Here is a 19841-nt window from a genome sequence, read left to right as displayed (position 1 = left end):
AGGGAACACAAGCAGGGGGAATGGGAGAGGGAGAAGCAGACTCCCCGCTGAGCAGGGAGCCTGATTCGGGGCTGGATCCCAGGACCCAGGGATCATGACCTGAGCCAAAGGCAGATGCTTAACGACTGAGCCACCCAGGTGCCCCTGCTTGTGTTTTTTAATTGGGGTAATGTTCACATGGTCCAACATTCGAATCTCCATGAAAGCAGCCAACGCCCCAATGCTGCATTTCATTATCTTTCCTAGATGTTATTTGTATAATCAATTTTGCCTTTCTTTTTACACACAAATAAAGGTAGTATATGTCACGTATTCCACCTCTTCCTTCTTTCCCTTAATGGTAGATGTTGAGATTTTTCCATATATAGCATGTACTTCTCATACTTGCTATGGCTCTATTCTTTCAGAACTATCATTCAACTCCTCCTCTACATAACATTTAAGTCATTTTAATCTTTTATTTCAAACAATGTTGCATAATGAAGATTTCTGAAAGTCATTTGCACAAGTGTGTTAAATTTCTCAAAATGAAATTTTGAATCACATTATTTGCAATTTTTAAAAAAGATTTGAGTGTGCACGAGCAAGTGCAGGGGGAAGGGCAGAGGGAGATGGAGAGAGCATCCTAAGCAGGCTCCCCACAGAGCGCAGGGCTCGATCTCACAACCCTGACATCATGACCTGAGCCAAATCCTAGTCAGTCACTTAACCGACTGCCACCCAGGCTCTCCAGGTTTTTATTCGTAATTTTGATATAGGATGTTAAATTAAGTCATCATAGGTTACAGTGACTCACACGCTCTATTACAATGTATGACAATTTCCTCATCCTCTTGCCAACACTTGTTTTTCAAGTTTATGATAGGTTTAAAAAATGGTCCAAAAATTAAAAATCACCTTCATAGACTTTAATTTGCATTTCCTAAGTGGTTCAAGATCTTTTTGTATTTAATAACTGTATTTCTTTCCTAATGTTCTTATCCTTCATGCACTTTTTCAGTCCTTCTCTACTAGCTTTAGATATTAGGCTTTTGAACTGCTGCCAAGTTGTAATTCTTTCTGCACACTGCCGTGTTGTTTTCAACTTAAGTGTTTTGTTAGCCTCAATTTTTTTTTTTAGTCAAATATATCAATTATTTTGTCTATAGTTTGGAGTCAGACTTTATCTACTCCAATTACTTTTTTAAGTCTGTTGAACAGTTTCTAGTACTTACGGTCTCACTTTCCCTTTGCAATTTAAATTCGATTCTTCTGGTGGAAGGTATAAAACTTCCCGTATGACTACCGATTATCCCAGCACTCCTTAAGGAATAACCCTCTTTCTTCCCTCACCAATCTGAAATATTTATCCATTATTTCCAAACATATATTGATATTTATGTTACACTGATCTTTCTCATTATATACCAGAACTATAGCTTCTGTATAATTTTATTCCTAGAAATTTTTGTTATTGCTCTTTTGTAAACAGGGTCCTTGTTCTTTGAGCAGTTGTGTGGAGGTCGTACTAGGTCACTTAGGCTGAATGTGCTTGTTTCATAATTCTCTTGAAGCTTCAGTTAATACATAATGCTTGTATTTGTAAATAGGAAAACAAAACGTAAATGTGCCCAAGGAGATTCATTATGGTATTGAAACAGATGTTTGGTGTGTCCTTTAGACACATGGAACAGTAATGCATCGCAGTTAAGATGAATTACACTTGGTCAACAGAGATAAATTACAGTTTAAGAACCAAGTTACACAAGTGTATGTATGTGATACTTTTTGTTTCACAAACACTAAATACATTTCCTTAGTCCCTGAAGGACTGAGTTAATACCTAATGTCATAAAGGCTTAGATCCTGACGGATTTGCTGCAAGAGTAAAAACATGGATAAAATATCCATGAACTTCAGAGTAATGGTTATTTCTGAAAAGTGGGAAAGGGGAGTTAAATGGCAAAGTGTATAAAGAAGTCTTCAAACTGGTATATTTAAAGGAAAAAAAAAAACACTTGAACCAAATATGGTAAAAGTGAAAAAAAGTCTATTAAATCTGAGTGGGTACATGGCCGTTCATTACCTAAATCCGGGTGCTTCTGTGAATGTCTGAAATATTTCTCAACACAGGGTCTTATAGAGAAACATCTTCCACATCATCATCTGGAATTTTAGGATTTTCATCTCAAAACAATCACTGCAGGTCTAGCAAAAAAGTAATTTATTCGCTCATTTCGACAAGTTCCTAAAACGTTTTATTTTTTCTGTTGCTTATCGTAAAGTAAGTATAAATTACCCACTTGTCTGCTTTCTACCACTAGAATGCAAGCTGTGGGTGCAGGCATTTTCCCATTACTTTCAGTTGTATACGCAAGGCATTAAAATGAACAGATACTCAATAAATTGAAAAATAAACTAATTCTTTTAAGTGTTTACTTCCTTGGTTTGGAAACTTGTGTGCAATAGTGGAACCTGGATGCTATGTAAAATGCAGTAAAAGGACCAGGTTTTGTCTAAATAGGTTTTATTTTAGACAGACTTAATATGAATATAGGAAAATTCTGATCAAACACAACCACATGATTCCTTTTCTACTTGGTACATGGTGGGGTTAGCAACAAAGTCACATATTGCTCAGTATGGAAGACAGTTTCCTTCTCAGACTATGATTTCTTCTTTCAATTCAGAATTTTCATTTCCAATTTTTGGGAATCTTTGGTTCAGCTCAAATATAATTCCTGTATTTCAATTGCACAGCTTATATTATTAATGTAGAGATAAATTATTATAACGAGATGCCAATCTTTACGGGTAGTGACTGGCCAAACTATAAAAAACAAGATCGTAGAACTGCAATTGCATTAAGAAATAAGTACTGTAAAATACTCTTTCCTGAACAGTAAATGATGTCCTTGAAGTTGTAATCAGTTATCTTTCACTCCTAGTATATTCTAATTGTACAGAAAGTCATGTTATTAGCCCTCGAAAAAGGATTTAATGTCGTAATAAACAGACAAAAGACAATCCAAGTACAATTTTTTAATAAAGATAATTACAAAAGATGGAAAAATCAGCTCAGAAAGGCCAATTACTTCTTTAATAGATCAGTTTTTGACATAATAACTCACATCAATTTTAAATACTATCACATAAAGCATGGTGGAGAAAAGAAATTTTGCTTCATAATTAGAAAACTCACAATAAAACTTGCCAAGAAAAACAAAAACAAAAAAAGCCATTTTGAAAATAAATACAGTCCATGCCAAAGTAGTATAAAATGAAGCCAGAAGTCTTCAAAAAGAAAAAATTTTTCTTCCCAATATTTTCTCTCTTTTATGGTTTCTGAAATTGGTGAGACATTCAAATTCAAGGGTTGCTGAGCTGTTCTGATTTGGCTCTGTTAAAAGAGGCAACATAAAATATTAAGGTCCTGTAGGGTCATGCCCAGAAACACACGATAATGCCTTGTTTTTGGAGTACTAACTCCCTTACTCTTTCCAGTGATTTTACAATCTATTCCAAGTTATCCTATAAATGCTAGCACAAAATTGTATGTGGTCAAGTATTTATATGTTGAGATAAAAACTTCAATAATGATTTTGCTCAACAGAACTGCATCATGAATTGCGTTATGCTAGCCCACTGTTTAAATTTATCCATCTCCTAACACTAAAAAAATTCACATATATAGAAATTAAGAGAACCATGAAAAGATCACATAAAGTTAAAAGCAAAAGGTCTCAGATACATTACATACAAGAGTTCAAACTGATTTATGTTCAGTTATACAGTATTAGTTCAAGTCTTTATCATTTTTTAAGGCAAGCTACATAAGTAACAGATGAACAGCCAACACATAAACTGATGGTTAAGATGGCATATATTCCCTTATGCACCAATATGGACTAAAATTTAGAGCACCTCATACAACTTACTGATGCTCTCAAGCAAGTTCAGTCCAGCACTTCTCAAAAGAATACACACATACACACCCAAAGTAAATGTATTTATTATTTTTATAGTATATAAAAATTACTAGATAAAGAATATAATTTACCCTTTGGTATCTGTTTTTTCACCACTACTGTCCTTGGATTTATCTTCTTCCTTAACATCTAAAAACAAAAATTGGGAAGAGATTAAAGCCTATTTTAAAATACAAAATATATACATTTTAAAATATACTTAAAATATAAAAAGCTGTCATATACAATATTACTATTCATGAATTCAGTAACTATAGAAGCTTTGCTAAATATGACAGACGTTCAAGGGGGCAATGTAACAACAGAGGTCCTGCCCTTCTGAAGTTTTGTTTCCCTTATACTACAATATTACAGCTGGGATATGTGCTGTGGAGAAGTTCAGCCTACACACATGAGCACAGCACTGAGGGAGGTTGGGGAAGGCTACCACAGCGAAGCGACATTTGAGAGGAGTCCCAAGAATGAACAGCTTTTGGGTAGGAAAAGGGATGAAGTATCCTGAACAGAAGGAAAACTTAAAAGGAGCTTTGAGGCAAGACAGAATTTTTTTTTAAAGATTTTATTTATTTATTCATGAGAGACAGAGAGAGAGGGAGGCAGAGGGAGAAGCAGGCTCCCAGCAGAGCAGGGAGCCCGATGCAGGACTCGATCCCAGCATCCTGGGATCACGACCTAAGCCAGAGACAGACGGTTAACCAAGACTGAGCCATCCAGGCGCCCCAGGCAAGACAGAGCTAACAGTTTAGAAGGAAAAACCGAAAGACCACTGGGACTGAAGTATTGTGAGAAGACAGGAGAATTACATTAAGATAAGCCCAGGGGCACAGTAGAGACTAAATCCTACTGCTTATACCACTCACTTTTAACCCACACTGTGTAAGTCTTAAAATTTTACCATTCTAATAAAAATCAATAAAATAGTAACATTAACACTACAAACTCAAGATTACTAAAACAAATTAGCCCAAATGTGCTGAATTTCTTTAAAGAAACATATGAACTGAAGTTGTGAAGCCATGACCTGACAATAAAGGTATCTGATTATAAACACTGTTATTAAGCATTCTACATAGACATTTCAAGGGACTGATCTCACTTACAATACAAAAAATGTGTGTGACAATAAGGATACTATGATTTTTTTTCAACTTCTGGCTTAATTTTGGATATGTAAACTTAGTAATTCAAAGTGCCAAAACAGAACTGGGAAAGGGAGGAAGAAAAAAGAAATGGCCCCAAATTTAGGTTCTGATTTACAGATTTAAAAAAAAAAGTTTTCTATGGTAGTATTTCTTTACGTGTAAGACAAAAGATTTTAAACAAAGAAGAGCCACCACAAAATAATTTTTTTTTAATTATCATTATCAGCAGCCAAAGTTTTGAGGAGCTAAATACTAAGAGATTAATCCACTACAAGGTCATTAAGCCAGATCAAAGGGTACTCTCATTTTTAGCTAGAATAGCAATGACAGACAAGTAGCACCCCAGTGAAGGTGCTTTCCCATTTGGGGGAGGGGGGGAAGCACAAAAAAGCTGAAGATTTTTAAAATGAGAAGAAACTCCAAGAATGCCAAGAATATTGGACTGATGGTGAAAGAAATGAAAAATACTAGAAAAGCCCTACAGCTAAAGCTAAGCCCTCCTTACCGCAGACATAAGTGGAATACCTGGATGTCAATCAGTATGTAAGGGCAGACTGGAGCCTTCCCTGTGATACATTCAAAAGTTAAAATTATAAAATGGTAGAGAATGGTAGCCTACAGTGGAGTGAATCACGAGTAAAAGAACAGACGTGGAAGTGTCAGATATGCTGGGGAACCCTAACCTCTCTAGTAAAAAAGAGAAAACTTCCATGTGACTGATACAAGGAAAAGGATGCTGGCCAAGTCTGTCTATCGTCTGGCAGTTTTCCACACGCTACAGGCTCAAAATTAACAGCCAACTAAAACTCATCTTCATCACCATTACCTGTATACAGGTATCAGGTAGCCACTCAATCAAGAAACACACTAGGTGTTAAGAATATAGATATTCAAGATACTGTGTTCCCTAGCCACGAGGAGCTCAATCTAGCATGGAGGCACATAAAATCCTGCAACGAGGCATTATAATTTATGTTAAATAAAATGACCAAGGTATGTATAAGTGCTCTGGGAACGCAGATAAAAGGTAACAGATTCTAGTAGTAAATTACTGCCTAAAGTATCATTTTGTCATGAGACGAGCTAGCAGCATTTTTAAGTGATGGCATCAAAGTATTATACCTCCCCCTCCAACCCAGCTTCCAAATACCTTCCTATCTTTCCTCAGAGTTTTAAGGTTTTCATCAAACAATTTCTGAGCAAAGTCTACTCTCTCAGCTTTGTCACAATGGTGAAACTGGTCTAAGGATAACTCTTCTTTTGTGTCTTATTCCCATCAAATAAACTTCAGGTAGTTAAAAACTATCTTAGAATTTGAGCTCTGTTCACAGACGACAAATGGATCTATAACCACTTTGTCTTCTTACCCAATCTGTATCACAGTGTGACGTTTGCTATTTTACATCTATGTCAGCAAGAGAAGGTAAGGTTTTCTGTAAGAGCAAATGTGACAAGTAACATTAACAGAGCTTTAAATAAAAAATTCAGAAGGTAAGCACCACTTACCACACGGAAAAGTCACCTACCTAGCATTAACCATCCCTTTTAATACTTGTGCAACTGACTTCAGGATTTCATAAAAAACTGCAGGGAAGCTCATCTTAAAAACTTACAATTAAAACACATTTACCAAAAAATAAATCTTACCTGCTTTTTTGTCCTCTGTTTCCTTCTTGTCTTCCTCAATTCTAGCTTTCTTTGCTCCTTTCTTATGATCAGCCACATTTCTACGTCCTCCTTCGCCTTCGTCCTCAGAGTCTGAGAATTCTTCATCACAAGCTATCCGTTTGTCTGATGCTCGAACTGATTAAAGATTTTAATAAAAGTTCACAAAGGCAGTCACAGGTCTTATAATTGTTACACACTCATGTAAAATGTACCAACCAATTTCCACATCTAAAAGTACAGGGTAACAGATGTTAAGATTAGAACTGAATGCATGGTTTGTTCAATACTGAAAATTTAGATTTGATCTAGGAAGAAGTATAATTCAAAGAAACATGAAAAACATTTGGGGAATTCACCAAAAAAAATTTGGAGGGAAAAACTATTTTTTACTAACAGGAGGTAGGGATAATGTCTTTACCTAAGGAGTGACCATTTATTTCAGAGCTAAAAGGAGATGTAGATAGACATTACAAATATCATTAATATCTAGTATGTTAGAAGGTCTACACCACAACAGATACCATTATACTACAACTCTAGCAATCAATATTAAATGGAATGAGAGGCTAGAGAATCAAACAGGTGTTTAATGTTACTGAACTCACTCTGCTTTGGATAAATGGTATTACTTTCCAATTCATTCCCAAATATACATTAAAATTTTTTTTTTTTTTTTTTGAGAGCATGCATGCACACATGCATGTGGGGGTGGGTGGAGAGAGAGGGAGAGAGAATCCCAAGCAGGCTCCACACCCACTGCGGGGCCCAACACGGGGCTCGATCTCCTGACACTGACATCATGACCTGAGCCAAAAATCAAAGAGTCAGATGCTTAACTGACTGAGCCACCCGGGTGCTCCTATATAGAGAGTCACATGAACTAAAAAACACTGACACTCAAATCAGGCTTTAAGGCGTAAGAAAGTTAAATCTAGGGGCACCTGGGTGGCTCAAGTCGTGATCCCAATCCTTGGGACTGAACCCCGCCTCAGGCTGCCTGCTCTGCGGGGGGCCTGCTTTTCCTTCTCCCTACCGCTCCCCTTGTTTGTGCTCTCTCTGTTAAATAAAATCTTAAAAAAGAAAAAAGGTAAATCTATGTAAGATTAAAAATGGGAAAAAACGGACAATAATAATAGTGTCCTCATGAAACATAACCCATAGTGAAGTTCTTGGACCACTAAAACCTTTAATCTGTAGTGATATCTTTAACAAATCAGAAGAATGTAACAGAATACACATCAAGGCATTATCTCACTAGAAATTCTCTTGTCTGGATCTTCTCCATCTTCATCTCCGCTGTCTTCATGAACAGCATCTTCTGGAATAGCTTGCATCTGGACGCCAGGTGCATGAGGTAACATGCGTAAATTTTCAAATAAACGCTGTCTAAATTACACATGCAAATTTATTAGAAAAAATTCATTTCAAGTTCCTCTTAAATTTAAGAGGAAACATTAAGCAAAAATTTCATCTTTTATCTGATTTAACCTATGAGTTGAAATAATAACATAAAAGCAGGATACTTCACAGACTATCATTAACCCATCTAATCCTCAAAATTTAGAACGTACGTTCTATTTTATTCCCCCATTTCAATGATGAGAAAATATAACCTAAAGGCAAATTAACCTGCCAAATGTCACAAAACTAGTGTGTGGCAGAAAGAGAGAGGACACAAACTTGGGTCTGTGTACTACAATAGCTCTCTAAACACTTTGTTCTTGGAGATAAAGCTTTTCCAAAATGTTTCGAAAAGGAAAATTTCATGTAAGGCAAGAATGTATACAATTTACAGTGCCCTTTGAAACTTAAAAATCCGTAAGTAATAGAAAGTGGAAATATTTTTGAGCTATGAAGCCCATACATATTATCTCAGAAAAAAATAAAGAAATCAGTAATCTTAAGGTTTCAAATGAGACAAAGGAAACATCTGCTATATAAAAATAAAGATGAAATGTTTATCAAATCAATTCAATGATCTCTTACTTTATCTTTTCCATATATTCTGGAGTGTTCTGGTTTGTCATGTTTGAAGGACTAATATGCAGTTTGAAGTCCGGGCCAAAATACTCAAAGTAATCATTATATGGCAATTCTATTAAAAACAATGAAATAAAGTGACATATTAAAAGCTCAGTTTTCACATAAACCCATGCACAAAATCCAGATCCAAGCTGTGAAATATTCCCCAGGAAAACTTTTAAAAGTGTCTGCTCTCCTATTTACATGGCTTGGAATCTACTGTAATCATCCCTCTGTCATCTAGGTAGATGACCAAGAAAAGGGGCAATCAAGTTTGTATGGTTCAACCTAATAAAAGCAGAACAGATTATACCATTAATTCTAATGCTAACTGGTACAGAAGCAATCATAACATTAAATAAAAGACTTGACAGTTCCATCCAATAAAGATATCAACACCTACCATTGGGAATCTCACAATCAAGGGCAACTGCAGTCTCGTATGTCCAACATCGAGCAACATTACGAATTGTGTATCCACCTCCCCCGAGCATCAGTAATGGTAAATTGAAAGTTTTTACAACTTCTACACATTTAGCATGACCTGAGACAAGAAAAAAATTTGGGTAACAACAAATCTAAATATTTTAAGTTTGAAAAATAAGTTTTAAAAAGATAATAAATGCAAACAAAAAGTTTTATTCAACCAAAACGGCTTTTCTAAGTATTTAAAGAATATGTAAAAATTTCAAGAAATTTCTAATCTAAAATTTTTTAAATACCTTTCACACAATGATATATAAAACACAGTAAGATATAATTGGCTATTTTAACAAGTGTTCCCAATAGAAAAGTGAATTATACAACTAAATTAAGATTAAAAATATGAACAGAACACTTATTTTTATTAACATAGGAAGACATTATGTGGTATGAAGATCCTATGTTCATGTGACATTACATGGGGAAAAAAGGTTACAACATGCACAATCTAAATTTTAACACTTTTCCATATAAACATATGCAGATAAATTATGAAAAGCTATACAACAAAGTTTAACTGTAGGTTATCTTCAGGTAGCAGCACTATCGGTAATTTTCTTAACTTATCTAAGATTATAAAATTACTATCTATTACCATAAGAAATACTTCAACAACTATCTATGTGTAGAAATTTGAATAGAAAGTAAACTTAATATAAAAACGAAATATTTCCTTTGGATAAATGTGACTTTTTAATAATTAATTGTAAGTTAGTTACCAGTATTAATAATATATCAATCATTCAGGCATACAAATCAGTCTTTAAAGAAAAAAAAAAAAACCTTCAATTACAGAAGAAATCCATGCTTACTGAAGAATATTTGGAAAAATCAAAAAAAGTACAAAGAAAAACTATTTAAAACTCCATCATCCAAAGATAGTTTTTGAAGTATTTCCTTCCAATTCCTTCTGAGTTGGTAAGATTTAAATTTTTTTTCTCATGTAATTGTGTATTTGTGAGCATTTCCATTGAGTATTCAACTGTTGCACTATAAAATTCATAACCTAATTTCTATTACTGCTACTAAAACATGGGCTTCTTATAATAGATAAAAACCACTTTGCTATTTTTAAAGACAAACAAAAAGTTAGCTTTTATAGACTTCTGAGTAAAGACAGCTAAACAAAAATACTTTCCTTTTTCTCAAAAAATGAGTATAAGAATTTTTTAAAGGCTAAAACTGAAATCTATAAAAAATGAAGAATGGCAGAGAACATACAGTAACAACATAAATGAAGGGAGAAAAAAGATGGACTTCTAAGAAGTCCACCTTTAAACGACCTGAGAAATCTAAATCGAAGCTGGCAGTGGAGAAAACAGAATCAAGTTTAAGATCTGGGATTATAAATATCCTTAATACTTTATACAATGGAAATTCTAACAGTTGAAACATAGATTATTACAAAAGTAAAACACTGCAGTTTATGATTATGAATGCTACTACTTTTAAGTATGAAAGCATCAAAGCATTTTCAAAGTGCTAGGACATGAAAACAGACAGTTAATACCCATTTTGTACATTAGGAAGATCATGTTCATTTTGAGGCCAACAGATGGTTTTCAACACACTAAGTTCAACGATAAGAAACTGCTATTTGACCACCGTTGACCTACCAAGAAAAGGGGCAATCAAGTTTGTATGCTTCAACCTAATAAAAGCAGAACAGATTATACCATTAATTCTAATGCTAACTGGTACAGAAGCAATCATAACATTAAATAAAAGACTTTAGTATCTGGATTTAGTTATTTAATTCCATTTAAGCCAAGTCATTTTAGAAAAGTTCTATTTGAGAATTCACATCTTATGAGGCAATTCAATCCAAGAACATCCATTTGTTAGCTGAAAATTCAAAAGGAAAACTACAAAATCATGTACAATATTCATCATTACTGATCCCCATATAACAAATTTTAAGAACTTATTAAAATTTCTACACTTGATCAAATTTAAATTTTTGATCCCCCAAAACATCTTTTCTCAGAAAGCTATTGAGAATGTGCTCCACCAAAATGACACAAAAATTAAGAGCAAGACAGAGGAAAGAGCAATGGGGGAGGGAGGGCCTATAAAAAAAAGAGAAGCAAAGAGCTCTTTTTCTACCAAGTCTATAGGGGATACTCATCCAAATAGTAAGAGGTCAGAAGGCTATTCTTCGAGAAAGTAAAAATGATGGAATACTTGATGCACCTGAACATCTGAAGCTATTTAGATACTGGTGGTTTAATAATGATTAAAGAGAAAGCCAAGTAATGAAAAAATCAGGCAAGAAAAACAAGTTATACAATAAAGAACAATTTGATAAGCCTTTAAAAAGTGCTTTAATGTTGATGACTTTGTAAACACTGAATGCCACACCAAAATTCTAGTATAATTACCATATTTAAACTGTAAAAAGGAAGATACTGGAAGGGTGTATGCATGTGTTGGGGACAAAGTGGTGAAAAAGAGCTAAATCCCTTTTCTTCCATGATAGTAAGTGAATATACAAAGCTAAAATTGAAAGTAACAAAGTTTGGGGCACCTGGCTGGCTCAGTTGAAGGAGCATGCAACTCATTTTTTTTTTTTTTTTAAGATTTTATTTATTTTAGAGAAAGAGAGAGAACATGAACAGGGGGAGGAGTACAGGGAGAGAGAGAGTCTCAAGGAAGACTCCCTGCTGAGCGCAGAGCCCAATGCAGGGCTCGATCCCATGACCCTGGGGGATCATGACCTGAAATAAAATTAAGAATCAGATGCTCAACCTCCTGAGCCACCCAGGCGCCCTGAGGAACATGCAACTCTTGATCCTAGGGTTTTGAGTTCGAACCCCATGTTGGGTGCAGAGATTACTTTAAAATAAAATAACATAACATAAAATAAAAAATAAAAATAAAAATAAAATAAAGTTAGTTTGCATGGTACTTGGAGAACGATGAACACCAAAAGGAGCAACCAAAAAACACTGAAAATGGCTGCCTTGGTTAAGACTGCAAGAAGCTTTATAAAACTACTCATGTATGAATGTATCAACAAAATAAAAAACAACCTAATTTACTGAAACAGCATTAATTATAGTTATAAAAATTAATTCCAAATGCATACATACATTCGACAAAAACCAATGAAAAATACAAAACGTGTTAATATAGTAGGCAAAAAATTATGATAATTTTTATGGGAAGTTCTTGGAAAGAAAAAAAAAAAAAAACATGTTCCTGGGACTATCACCCATTAAATTGCTTACCTTTGACTGTCAGATTGAAGCAACCAAGCCTATCACCAGATAGTGAGTCTGCTCCACACTGTAGCACCACAGCACTAGGTTGATACATCTCCATCACCTTTGAGATAATCTATGTGCAAGATAACAAATGTTAATATCTGTAAAATTACTTTAAAATTCCATTTTGATTTTGAAAATAATAATACTTACAGGCTTAAATATCTGCCCATAAGACTCATCATCTATACCATCTCTCATTGGAAAATTGACGGCATAGTATTTGCCTTTTCCTGCACCAATATCCTAAAACACACAATTAAACAGTTCTTAGAAAATATTTCATAGTAAAAATGCTTGACATGTTTATTAAAGTATTTTTTTACAAGATTAAAAAACTAGGTAATAATATCCAATTCTGAATTCATCTTTTAGGTGAAGAAAGGAAGTAATACAGAATAGGTGTAAATTCCAATATTAATGGATTGTTTTATTAAGCTGAATAGAACCAATTCCAATTAATCTGTAATGGTTATTTTGGGGAGAAAAGAAATTTAACAATTAGAGGCAATATTACATTAGACCAAGAAATTAATCATGAACAGAATATGTAAGACAATGTTATGAGTAAAACTACAGAAAATAAATACTCTAAGCCAAAGAATCGTGGAGGACAACTGTCTCTATAATGCAGAATCGCTCTTGTGGATCACATTCTGGTATAAGTTTATTTATGATGAAAGAAAAGCTCCTACTTCCTCAAGTTTTGACAACTGCAGACTACAGCACCAAAATCTACTCTTTAATTGGGCTTGAAATAAATTTTGTTTCTATTTGTTAAATAAATTCCACTCTGGGTATTAGTACTTCCCAAAGAAGCAAGAGAAACTGAGAGCTGGGTTCAGCAATATATACACACTTATAAAATACACACACACACACACACACTACATATACTATTTGTATATATATTATGCATGCGCAGATCCATGTGTGTAAAATGTACCTGAGTGCACACACACACATCTAATTCCTAAAAGAAATGGTATAGCACAAAAATTGTTACAAAATAGTTCTTTACCTGCAACACCAAAGAATTGGCGGTAACAGATTCTTATGTCTTTTTTTTTTTTTTTTTTAAGATTTTATTTATTTGACAGAGACACAGCGAGAGGGAACACAAGCAGGGGGAGTGGCAGGTAGAGGGAGAAGCAGGCTTCCCGCCGAGCAGGGAGCCCGATGTGGGACTCGATCCCAGGACCCTGGGTTCATGACCTGAGCCGAAGGAAGATGCTTAACAACTGAGCCACCCAGGAGCCCAATTCTTATGTCTTTTAAATTATGTCTCAATATACATGAATCTTTAGGATTACTAATGCTTTTGTACAAGTCTTCCTTTATCTCTCTGATTCATTTTAAAAAAGCATAGTTTATTTTTCAATATTAGAGTTATCATGACCCAACTTCCAAGGAAGAAAAAGTAAGTGGAATTACGTATCTCCCCCAACAACTTTTCTTGGAAGAAATCTAAATGTTTATATATAACTAAATACAAACCATTCAGATGTGGATAAACTAAAGCACTGTGAATCCTTAAAATTCTGCACTAAAAACTAAACTGCTGGAACATACTCTGACACTAAGAGTTCAGAACACAGAAAGCTGTCAGCACGTCTCACTCTAGCCGAAAGCTGGCACCTCAGCTGCTGCCCCTGTTGCACCAAGCTTTATCCCTCCTGTATCTTACTCCTCAACTGCTCCTTTAGCATACCCTTTTTTCCCCTACTTAGACTCCTGATCTAATAAATGCAAGCAGTTTTAACAATGACCTAAGCTCAAAGTAGCTTTCTTTTCTAATTTAGAATAAATTGGTAGGTAGAAAGGGAATGTTTATTAAATTAACATCGAAGATACACACAAGTTTCATGAAATTCTAAATATAACTCCATGTATGACTGACTTTGATTTCCTTACAAAATTTTGGGGACACCTTTATAATAACCAAAGGGAAAATATTATGATGACATTTCATATAGTAAGTGTAAAGTTTAGTGAGTAAAAGAGAAATTGAAAGTCATTCTAAAACCTTTAAAAAACACCCATTCTCAATACTTTCTAACAACTTCAAACAATCATAAGAATACTGTCAGAAATGATCACAGAGGCCAGTTTCACCATTTCTGAGATTAACTAGGATTATATTGAAAAGAGACTTTCTTTAAGCTTAAAACTGGGAAGGCTTTGCTGAATTTTCACTGAGTACAATGGCTGCAGACCAAGGAATTCTACCGGTTTAGAGCAATGGTTCTCTAACATTAGTGTGCAGAACCAGTTTCGGAGGCCTGACAGTATGTTCCCGGGAGCTGCTGATACTGCTAGTTTAAGGGTCATACTCTAAGAATCACTGTATTTAAGTTAAGACCAAGGGGAAAAGGCACTGAAGGAGCTAATAGTCATGGAACTGAATATATACATTTGCAATTTTAAAAGCCACATAATTTAAACTCAAATAAATTAAACAATTGACCTTCTGTCCATTTTTAAGTAAAGATTTCACATCACAACTCTTACTGAAAGAGCACCATCTTGTGGTCAAATAAAAAAACGCACGTATTTGAAAAATAAGGCCACTCTTCAAACTTTTGGTTGCTAAGTAGCTGTAACTACATACCACAGATATGAAAAATAACCTTAATAAAATAACTTAGAATACTGAATGCCATGATAAGAGAAATTTCCCATATAATCCAGGCTGAATTAAAAAAGGCTATTTAAATTTCTGAATAAATTTCAACATGTACATAGTCTGGTTCAAGAAAAACTAGTGAAGCAAAAAAACTTCAGGAACTCTGTACAAACAAGATTTGACCAGTGATTTTCACATTCATACAATAAAAAAGCACTAAATGGAAGAAGATAACAGAAATATAAAACAAATAAATGCACTTAATGTAATAGGCAGGCAGGATAAGCTATGGTATTCTCTCTCCAAATGATATAGACTACAAATTTCAGAAGCCTACGGAAAAAGAGATTAAAATTAGGCCTATTAAATCAAGATTCATCATAAAAGGAGAGCAGTACAAGAACCTAAAAGATTTAGTTATTTTCTTCCACCAATCTTTACAATCAACAGCAATGTTGGCTACTATCAAATAGGTTTTGAAGATGCAAATAAACTTCTTCGTGCTTCAGGAATGTTCAAAAATAATTATTCAACCAAAGAAAATGGCTGAGCAAAAAAAAAAGTCCTCTCAGTTATCACTAAATTTTTGCTTACAGTCAACAAAAGTGAACTCTAGCAAATGTTTTATAGCATGTAAAATGACTCAATTCTGCATACAAATTTCAAATGAATAACTCAAGAACAATATTAGTTTAGATATGATTATTAGCATCATATCAGTTCTCCTAATATTTATATCATAATTCTTATTCAGACAGAAATTCAGTCTTACCCTCAAGTCTCCTGTTCCAGGAAAGTATTCCCCATATTTATGGAATGATACAGTCATCACACGATCTGTCGTATAAAAAGCTTCTTCGACACCATCACCATGATGGATATCAATATCAATATATAAGACTCTCTGATGATACCTGAAAACAAAGCCATCAATTAACTTTTTAAAATGTTTTAAAAGATGAGAAGACCCACCATAGGTTCAGAAAATCTATTTTTGAACTCTTGCATTTCACAATGTTTAATCCCCTTTCTTACTTTATTTCCAGCCTAAGAGACCATTCAAACATCTAAAGTCACAAGTTTGAGCCTTAGATCTTTAAGTCCTCCCTTTAGCCCCAATCTAGGTAAGAAAACGTATTTACTCTTCCTGTGAAATCTGTCCCGTTCTACGTGTTTTAAAAACATACTACATGTTTCTATATATTAACAACTGAAGATTATACAGTACTTACAGGATTACTTTAAAACATCTCTCTAGTAAATTTTCAATATTATAAAACAGTGGTTGGCAATTTATGGTGCAGAGCCCAAATCTGATCAATGGAGTCTTTTTGTAAAGCCTTGAGGTAAGAATAGTTTTTACGTTTTTAAATCACTGAAAAGTAAAATTAAAACAAGAATATTTCATATGTGACAAGGGAAATGTAAATTTCAACGTCCATAAAAATAAAGTGTTACGGAAACATGGCCATGCTTATTTGTTTATAAATTAGCTATGGCTTGTTTTGTGCTTTCAACTGCAAAGTAGAGTAGTTGTGACAGAAACCACATCTGCTACTCTTATCCCTTCCTCGTGCTGCCTGGAGCACTACAAAAATGCTGTGATGCAGTTATAGCTTGCATGCGTTTTAAGAGCCATGTGTATCACCATACTGTGACATCTTATTACCATATCAAAACAAGAGAAAAGGTAATGAACTTTGAATGTCACACTTATGACATGGTGAACTGAGGATTATTGTTATTAAATTAAATGGCAGAGTTTTCTGTGTTTATTATGTAAAGATACCACCACTATGTTAAAAGAAAATAATATAAACTGACATTATCAAACTAAAAACTCATTAGAATATTCTCAACTCACAGGAAAGCACCATTCAGCAAAGTTAGGGAAAAAAAAAAAAAAGCAGAAGGTCTCATCATAGTAGACTTTCTTCACAAAAATAATAAAAAAGCTGTTAGCCAAATAAGTTTCTGAGTGGTTCTTAAGTGGCTTATCAATAGTCAATTAATTAAATCATGATTGATCATGCCAGTTAAAGATATATGTCTAGACAAATTAAGTTAAAACGTGTTTAAGGCTAAGCATGTGGGCAAGAACCACTTCTCAGAGACGAAAACACAAGAACCAAAATCAACAGTGAATTAAAAACCAAGGCAAATAATTTCAAGTGGTTTTCCTTGGCTCTCAATGAGTTAACTGAAACAGTTTAGTTGTTTATCTGAGGAGTCAAAACCAAATTTTAAATGATGGAAAAATAAGCCTCTATAAACAGTATGCACAGAATAACTACAGGCAAGAACATTTCTGATACCAAGAAAAAACGAAGTCACTGTACTCTGAAGTGGAAATCTGCTAAGACATGTTACAACTGATAATGGTTAAAAACAAAACAAAACAAAAAAACCTGGTAAATTTCCAAATTCCTAAGTCCCTCTATAGATCTCTCTCAAACTGCAGTCAAGGATAACCTTAAAACTAACTCCTTTAGTAAGTTAGACATAATTATACCCGTTAGTAGAGAACAAAGGCCATTCCATGTGGAAACTAGGCAATTGGCTAGACTCATTCAAGGGACAAATTTCCTTTAACAGAAGGTTTCAAATTTTGCCTTCAAAAGTTAAAACTTACAAAATGTTAGAACATAAACTTCCAGGGTCCTGTCATCTTTCATTAGTTGAAACTATAACTCAAATCTAAATCTCCAAACTACTTCTAGTCTTTTTAAAAAGGGTATTTAATGGGAGTTTTAAACATGTATATGCACTTCTCATTCTTATTAATCCAAGGAATGGGAAAATGTCCTGTATTTCTACAACCGTTTGTGATAAATCCATAGAAGACTCACCACTGAACTATTTTTAAGCTACTGTTTCTTTGATATTTTTTTAAAGGTTATAGATTTATATTGTTTTAATTAAAACTTTTTCATAAGAAAAATATCAACATAAATTAACTTACTTTAGTAATTCAAGGATGGCAAGTACAATATCATTAACGTAACAGAATCCTGATGCTTCTGATTTCTTGGCATGATGTAATCCTCCAGCCCAGTTAACAGCCATATCAGTTTGTTGTCGGTTTAACTTCACAGCCCCAGCTAAAAGACAAGACAGGGTAGTCTTCGAAAGTGTTTAAAATAAAAAAATTAATACAACTACACAAAAGCCCTATAGGAAAGAGTATGCCATGTGTAAGTAAAGGAGTTTAAAATTACAAAAAGGTAAGGATCATTGTCTGGGACACTGACAACAGTTTTTCCTTAGATAAATATTATCCTATAGATGTGATCTGATTAATTAAGAGTATTTATGGAAAGTGGTAGCTAGAAGAGAGAGGGGAGAAATTCCTAAGTGAAAATACAACTGAAGTAAGAAACAAAAAGTTTGTTTCTTTTTGTTGAAAAGCTATAACTCTTTTCTCAAGTCATTATGCTCATAAAGCATGGGGTTTATTTATTTTTTAAAGAAAGAAGGTAACTACTTTTATTATTTTTTTAAAAGTAAGCTCTAAGCCCAATGTGGGACACCTGACCTCATCACATGCTCTACCAACTGAGCCCGTCAGGTGCCCCAAACATGTGGATTTTTAAAGACAATTGTACTACTATAAACATACAGACTACTTTTTGTTATCAAAATCCAATACCACTAAAAACATTTGCTTTAAACAAATAACCCAAAAGTTACACACCAGGTTTAAATCAATTTTTAGATCTGAATCAAGACACTTACCAACTGAGCCACCAGTTGAAAGCTGACAAAACTCAAAGAGTCCATCAAACACTGGACAATCCTCTCCAACATTAACTGTGAAAGATGGATTTCAGTTAGAATCCATTCTATGAATTAATGAAAGGTTTTCTTTCAAAAACTATTTCTTACAAATACTTTTTTATTTGATGCAATCATAGAACACACATTATAGAAGAAATCTACACTTTGCTATTTAAAAATATAATTTATCATTTTATCCAAGGTAATTAAAAATGTTATATATGAAACACCACCACCAAATCTTACCAGGATTATTTATAGAATAATCTCTGCTCTATTACTAAAAAAATAGCCATCAAAATATAAAAGGCATTTCATTTAATTAAAACATGCACTTAAATTTCAGGCATTTCTCCTTTCACATACTATAAATTAATCAGGATTCTAAAAAATTTAAGCAACTTTAATTACTTTATGATTTACTTTCTCTAAAACTTCTTAAATGCACAGAACATCCATTAACTTTGAAATGTATTTTAGTGAGTACTAAAAAGATAAAGCAGCTAGTTGCCTACCCAATCTTAAAGGATGGTAGGAATTAACTAGGTTCATTAACAGCCAAGACACACAAGGAAGGGGTATATAAAGCACAAGGAAACGACACATACAGATACAGACACATTGCAATATATTTAGTTCCTTAGTACTAACAGGATAAAAGGGACATATTATGTACACGACTCATTCTCAGCCTCTTCCCACCCCCCAAATTATTACCATAGCTTTGTATACCCATAATTTATTAGCACTACACTGAATGGATTTGTTTCTTACCGCTCAGATATAATCATAATCTTAATATAATTCAGTATAACGTATTAAATCAATCCTGTTAATTCATTTGCCCTATCTACCCATAACTTTTAATCTAAGCCTGAATCTCCATCAA

The 19841-nt window shown here is 33.9% G+C and overlaps 1 protein-coding gene across 3 annotated transcripts in view; it reads right to left on the bottom strand.

The window, feature by feature from the left end:
- Positions 1 to 3038: 3038 nt before the first annotated feature.
- Positions 3039 to 19841, bottom strand: part of HDAC2 (histone deacetylase 2) — a 29669-nt gene continuing 12866 nt past the window's right edge. For 2 of the 3 annotated variants that reach the window (XM_028104210.2, XM_028104211.2), the window contains 11 exons: positions 18911 to 18985; positions 18138 to 18276; positions 15948 to 16089; positions 12703 to 12795; positions 12514 to 12622; positions 9204 to 9344; positions 8765 to 8873; positions 8034 to 8164; positions 6758 to 6913; positions 4040 to 4097; positions 3043 to 3379 (listed from right to left, as the gene is read on the bottom strand). In XM_028104210.2, coding sequence (XP_027960011.1) covers positions 3349 to 3379; positions 4040 to 4097; positions 6758 to 6913; positions 8034 to 8164; positions 8765 to 8873; positions 9204 to 9344; positions 12514 to 12622; positions 12703 to 12795; positions 15948 to 16089; positions 18138 to 18276; positions 18911 to 18985 — 1184 coding nt within the window. In that variant the 3' untranslated portion in view covers positions 3043 to 3348. Of the gene's footprint in view, positions 3380 to 4039; positions 4098 to 6757; positions 6914 to 8033; positions 8165 to 8764; positions 8874 to 9203; positions 9345 to 12513; positions 12623 to 12702; positions 12796 to 15947; positions 16090 to 18137; positions 18277 to 18910; positions 18986 to 19841 lie in introns of all 3 variants that reach the window. The other variant, XM_028104213.2, reaches the window with a different exon arrangement.

The sequence above is a fragment of the Eumetopias jubatus genome, unplaced genomic scaffold (assembly GCF_037043125.1).
Source record: "Eumetopias jubatus isolate StellerSeaLion01/CBP00866 unplaced genomic scaffold, mEumJub1_p1.0 scaffold_6, whole genome shotgun sequence".
In the NCBI taxonomy this organism is placed as follows: domain Eukaryota; kingdom Metazoa; phylum Chordata; class Mammalia; order Carnivora; family Otariidae; genus Eumetopias; species Eumetopias jubatus.
The sequence above is the reverse complement of the archived record's forward strand: the minus strand, read 5'-3'. Positions and strand labels throughout refer to the sequence as shown.